Source organism: Takifugu rubripes, chromosome 22 (genome assembly GCF_901000725.2).
Source record: "Takifugu rubripes chromosome 22, fTakRub1.2, whole genome shotgun sequence".
NCBI classification, from domain to species: domain Eukaryota; kingdom Metazoa; phylum Chordata; class Actinopteri; order Tetraodontiformes; family Tetraodontidae; genus Takifugu; species Takifugu rubripes.
Genome location: NC_042306.1, coordinates 13,866,176 through 13,872,340, shown reverse-complemented (window position 1 = coordinate 13,872,340; position 6,165 = coordinate 13,866,176). Strand labels below are relative to the sequence as shown.

Sequence of the window (6,165 nt, the reverse complement as noted above, 5' to 3'; positions counted from 1 at the left end):
TGTAACATGAAAATTAAAAGTAATGCAAGATATATACGCAGTTCTTAACTTTGAGATGCACAATTCCTTTGAATATCACAGTCAAACGGTCTCAATGCAGTTTATTCCTTGTATAAATCACACGGAACCTCTATCAGAGTTCCTACACTGTGGCCACAGCGCCCTCGTGTGGACTCGTGTAGTATTACAGGTCATAACATTACACAACAGCCGACCACCAGTCACGATGATGAAGCAAACCTGAAAATGCATTAGAAATTTTCCCCATAATAGTTTTTAAATAATAAAAATCGCTTTTTAGAAACTGAAATTTGCAACCGCCATTTTCATTTTGACATTTCAGTACATTGTTATTCGTATGAGTTTTATATATTTTACTGAAGTTAAGTAGCTCCTGCAAAGTGTTAAATGACATAATACTGTACTTCATTGACCATGTAAAAGCTCACATTATTTTAATATTAGGGGTGTCATGTTGCTCGTGTCAATAAAACTTTCCTGTTTGAAAAAAATAAGGAAACGCGCATCAGCCAATCAGAAGAGAGGGGCGGGACTTGTTCTCCTTTGACAAAATAAAGACGGAAGCGGCGTGACAGCCGCCGACCTGCGCGTAGTAATCGGTGTGTTGCTGTCTCAAACTGCTCCGTTCGGCCCCGAATTCCGTCCTTATTGCGTTATATTACAAATGAGACAAACGTCAGCGTTAGCAAACCGCAGCTGATACTCCCGCGCACGAAAATGGCACAGGGCGAAATAGACTACAATATAGTGTTTCCGGATGCCGTGACATCAGGTGAGCAGCCTTTCATTGTGATGCCTGCCGTTAGCTCACGGAACACGGTGCCATTATCTGAGCGAGTGCGTGTAATCCGGCTACGAGCACGTTAAATCAAGCCTGCCACGCTTGCCCGGTGCACAGGGGCAGATTCGCCCTTTCATGGTCTGTTGTGTTTTCAGAGAGACACTGGCAGAAGACAAAGGAGCCAGTTGTGATTCTGCTCGGCTGGGCAGGCTGCAAGGATAAACACCTCTCCAAGTACAGCTCCATCTACAATGAACAGGTGACAGTTCGTCAGGTGCCACAGATCCTGGGGCCGAGGGGATCCGGGTCCGGGCCAACCCACGGGAATCATTCCCTTCTGGATTCTCCCATTTGCTAGTGTTGCGTTTTAAAAGTGGAAAATTTACCTGTCACGTGTCATCAACAAATGTTTACCTGCTAACCTTAAACCTGGAGCCCCGAGTCACGTGAGAGCTGCGGAAACATGAATGAATGGGGGCGTGGCCAACGCACCGTTTCACATATTTTACTATTATTTTAAGTGTTTTGTGTAAATATGCAACTATGGTGTCGCTCCATTGTGTCATTAATGTCTTTAAAGAAGAAAGCCAAGCATTTGTAATGAAATATAAATGGAATTATTTTGTTCACCTCTAGGGGTGTGTAACCCTCCGCTACACGGCTCCTTTGAAGACGATCTTCATCTCGGAGTCTTTTGGCTACAAGGAGCTGAAGAGCACGGCCCTGAAGCTGCTGGAGATCCTCTACGACTACGAGGTGGAGAACAGTCCAGTTCTATTCCACGTATTCAGTAATGGAGGCTTCATGTTGTACCGCTACATCGTGGACTTGCTGCACACCGATAAGCAGTTTGGCTCCTTGTGTGTGATCGGGGCGGTTGTGGACAGCGCCCCGGGCAGCAGGAACGTCCGCGGGGCCATGCGCGCCCTGAACGCCACCCTGGGCCCCGACGTTAGCCCCGTGCTACGATCCGCGCTCCTCGCCCTCTTCGCTGTGTCCGTTTTGGTGCTGCGTGTCATCCTGTACCCCCTGACCAAGTACATCCACAAGAACCACTACGACGCGGTGCGGGAGCGGCCGCCCGGCTGGCCCCACCTCCACCTGTACTCCACAGCCGACCAGGTGATCCGACACCGGGACATCGAGACCTTCATGGACGCTCTGAAGCAGAAAGGCGTCCCGGTGGAAAGTTTTGATTTCGTCTCCACCCCCCACGTGGGTCACTTCAGGAAGTTCCCCGAACAGTACGCCCTCAACTGCCGCAACTTCCTGGCTGCCTGCGTGAAGGACTCAGAAGGGTCTGAGATGAAGAGACGGAGGGTTCAGGACCAGTGAAGGGGGGCTGGTTTGGTCTGGAGGAGCTGCCTGGAACATGAGCCGGACACCTGGACGTTTTCCGCTCCACTTCCAGCGTCTGGTGTCAGTTTGTGCACTTAAAAATCAGCTTCAAACCCGATCCACTCACTGTTCGGCATGAAGGCCAAACTCTGCCTGCTCATGTTTCCATCAGAAAAGTGTCATAATAGAGGTGAAACTAGGACTGGAGGGGACCATTGTTGGGAACCATTGTTGGGAACCATTGTTGGGAACCATTTGAGTTGTGTTGAATGTTGCTGTGAAACGTGATGCACTGTAGATTAGTAGTGACGCTAAACCTGAGGTGACTCTTGTATATATGAAGACGCAGTTCTTTGATTTTAATATCACTAAAAAGAAGGCAAACACCTACATTTTTAAGGTTTCAGAAATGCTGCCTTGGATATTGAAAACCCTCCTTTAGAATTTGTTCTTGACTCCATCTAGGCTGATAATGAATGTCCCTTCGTGTCCAGCACAGCCTGTGTTTTTACTGACGTGCCTTTAATAAACAGAACTCCTCAGACGTCTGGCAGTGGTTTATTCACCACCAGGATTCATGAACACATCCCCCACTTTAGTCTTCGCTGAGGCATCGTGGAGGATCTGAGGGGGCTCTTGGGGCCAGCCTCCCCTGGTGTCCTGGAGCTCCTCCAGGCTCCTGACACTGCTGGGAGACACAGCAGCTCCGACCCCCCTGCAGCTGGTGCCAGGAGGTCTGGAGAATCGGCCGGAGTCACAGGGTGACACCAGTTATCTGCCCCATTTGCCCCAACAGCAGGTGAAAGTGATTCCCAATCGTTGGGCTTCTTCACTAGACAGACTGACGTCCCAGAAGAGACTTTGAGTATCTGCTCCCTTTTTCTTGGTCTAGCTTAATTTGTTCGAGGAGCTGGTTTGATATTTTTAAGTTTGTCATTTTCCAAAGAGCGATCAGGTGACCCAGAGGCAACAACCAGCCCTCTCACCCCTCCTCTCTCCCCGGGTGCAGTCCCATTGTTCCGGCAGAGATGGTTTTGGAATGTCTGTCACGTCCGGAGTGACATTTGGGAGAGTCAGCTGGCATTTGTCTCTGCACCAACGCTGACCTGATGCATCATGTATAGAGCTGCTCCGAGGAAAGTTTACGCTCAGCACAGACACATGAACATCTCTGACATCACATGAGACAGACAGATGGATCCTCCCTGAGAGATCCACAGACTCTAGATCAGCTTTAGGTCTCACCAGTATTCCCAATCCCCCAGTATACACCTGGCTCCAACACTGGGGGGGTCAAGCTTGATGAGTGGTTAACTAGCTGAACAGTCTATTTATACGTACGTGCATTTGGGACTTTACCTGATTAGAATTTGGTCTATTGGAGGTGTCCGAAAATTCATTAAATTATCTGCTGGCATGTACAGATATAATAAACAATCTTATTAATACAACCATTAACAGGTATTTATTTTAGACAATTGGTAATTGCTAATATAATTAAAATAATGAGATTAGGGGGAAATGACGAGCGCAGTAGCACAGATTGTCCAGAAGAGGGCAGCATTGCCCCGCAGGTGCATCCTGTCTCGCTCGGGCTCCAGGTGACCAACGTGACCGCCTCCACGTCCAGCTGTGGGGTTTGAATCTTCAGGAGAGATAAAGGCCGTGAAACTCTGCTCACAGAGGCCGTCCCTGCACTCTTCCTGCTCTGAAACGAGGGGAAGCGGCCGTGGTTGCCACCTCTTCCCAGGCGGGACGTCGGGGGTCGGGTCGAGGGGAAAGGATGACACGTGATGGTCACCAGGACGAGAATCAAGCAGGAAATTAAGAAAGTGATTCTTTTCAGTTAATGTTCAGTCGTAAGGAATAGATGGGAGGGGCAACGACGTCACAACCCCCCCCCCCCAAACGCACTGAGAGAAGAAATTACCCCGTGGAAGTTAATGAAGTCTCACAAGTTGATGAGGGGAAAATTGCAGCGAAGAGGGGTCAGTGCTTTCTCTTTAGCCTTTCCCTCTTCCGGGGAAAATTGCTGCGGTCAAGATCCATACTTTTAGAGGACGCCGAGCACTCCATCGCAGGGACGAGGAGAGCGGGGCGGGCTGGGGGTGGGGTGGGGCAAGATTAATGGTATTAAGTGGTAGCACTTGGCAATGTGTTAACATATCGTCCATGTTCTGCGTCCCACACTGATAGTTTCATAGACCTTGGCTTTATACATTGACTTTTAGCCGTGATTTACAGGATTCAAATCATCCATCTGGCCCTTCATCACCAGGACCCGCCTGGCGGCCTCCTCGGTGCCCGTCTGTATCAGTCAGAACCTCAGAACCAGCATCTGCTCCCCGGGATTGCTGGTTATCATGCAAAGCCCCACAAAAACAAACTTTCTTTCAAATGACCAGGTTGCCCCCCCCCCCCACTTGGTTTTAATGTCAATCTGAAATGAAACGCTTTTATTTACGTGCATGTTGACATTTCAGATGGAACCCGAGAACCCCCCCCTTTCTAGATCATTGGTTGGCGAAGTGCGATATTTTATCTGACAGGCACACGCAACCAGACTGGGGGAGGGGGGGGGGCATCTGACGGCAGATCTCTGTGACTCCTGCGCTGATTTGATGTGATGTTATATAGTGTTTGGCATTTTGATTTTAAGCCTGACATACTGTGACATTATTGACCCAAAAGAGAGGAAAAAACGCAGGTTTAACGTTAAATTTACTGAAGCTGCTCGGGTGTCATTGCTCCATTTACATGATGATCTGTTCTCTGCCTCAAACTGGGGCTTTACCTCCTCTTCCAAGGCCCAGCTTCTGCCCATCAGAACCAGAACCCCCCCCCCCCCAGTTCTTTTCATTCTGTCTCTGTCCTCTTGCTGAAGGAAGCCACAACTCTTCGCCCCGTGCCGTCGCCATGGAAATGCCAGCAGAAACGGATCCTGTATGGTTGCTTTATTTATTTTAATTACCGTCAGTCTGTCGGGGGAACATTTGCATCCCTCTGTCTCATCTCCTCCAGCACCGAGGTCCGGGTCAGGCGGCTGCACCCTGGCGGCTCTGCCGGGCGCCACAGGTCGGGGCCTTGTGATGGCGTGGAGCGGGGAGTCACTCAAGTCACCCCGTCTTCCCTCTAATGAGCAAAGCGTCTGGTGGGAGCGGAGTCCAAGACAGCGTGAGAGCTCCGACACACACACACACACACACACACACACGCACACACACGGTCACACGAAGACACCCAGCGAAGAAAACCGGAGGATCAGGACCAGCTGCCTTTGACTAACTTTAAAAGGTCTCCTGGCGTGTGTGTGTGTGTGTGTGTGTGTGTGTGTGTGTGAAGGAGAGGGGATCACCTCGTCGAAACACTTATCATAATCTTCACTGGTCTATCTCGGCCCCTCGGCCTTCTACTTAAGACAAAGCGCGGCCGCAGAAGCGAGGGAAGGTGAGATGAAGGAGGGAGAAGAGAGAGACCACGATGGAGGGAGAGATGGCAGCAGTGGAGAAACCTCTCAGCGTGCGTGCTGCCGCTTCCCCATCGCGTGCTGCAGCAGACTGTGTATCCCTGCCTATTCAAAGGGAGCTCTGGCTGCGGGTGCGTGTGTGTGCGTGGGCGTGCACGTGCGTGCGTGTGTCTTCATGAATGCCCTTGAACAGAACCCCTTCTGCTCTGCAGATCCCTGCTGCCACTGGAGAACATTTGACAAGCAGCAGGCTCTTGTTAGAGTGCTGTCAAATTAAAGGTGTGTGTGTGTGTGTGTGTGTGTGTGTGTGCGCGCGTGTGTGTGTGTGTGTTTTAGAGGTTCTTTTCGGAGCCCTGTCAAATTAAAACTACCAAACAAACTGCGAGTGTCATGCACAGGCCGAGGTGCACGTAGGATGGCAGCAGAAGGCCTTTGCTTGTGTTTGTCTGTGTTCTCGTGTGTGTGTGTGTGTGTGTGTGCGTGTGTGTGTGTGTATCCTTTTCTGTGGGTCCTTTTATTCTGACTTGTGTCTTTGATGCTTGCGCAGGGCTGTGAAGGT

At 50.1% G+C, this 6,165-nt stretch overlaps 1 protein-coding gene across 1 annotated transcript; it reads left to right on the top strand.

Moving 5' to 3' along the window:
* The first annotated feature begins 554 nt into the window (after positions 1-554).
* Positions 555-2,684, top strand: tmem53 (transmembrane protein 53). Its single transcript, XM_003975890.3, has 3 exons — positions 555-793; positions 958-1,061; positions 1,439-2,684. The coding sequence occupies exons 1-3, from the start codon at positions 739-741 to the stop codon at positions 2,135-2,137; spliced, it is 858 nt and encodes a 285-aa protein (XP_003975939.2). The 5' UTR covers positions 555-738; the 3' UTR covers positions 2,138-2,684.
* The last annotated feature ends 3,481 nt before the right edge of the window (positions 2,685-6,165 follow it).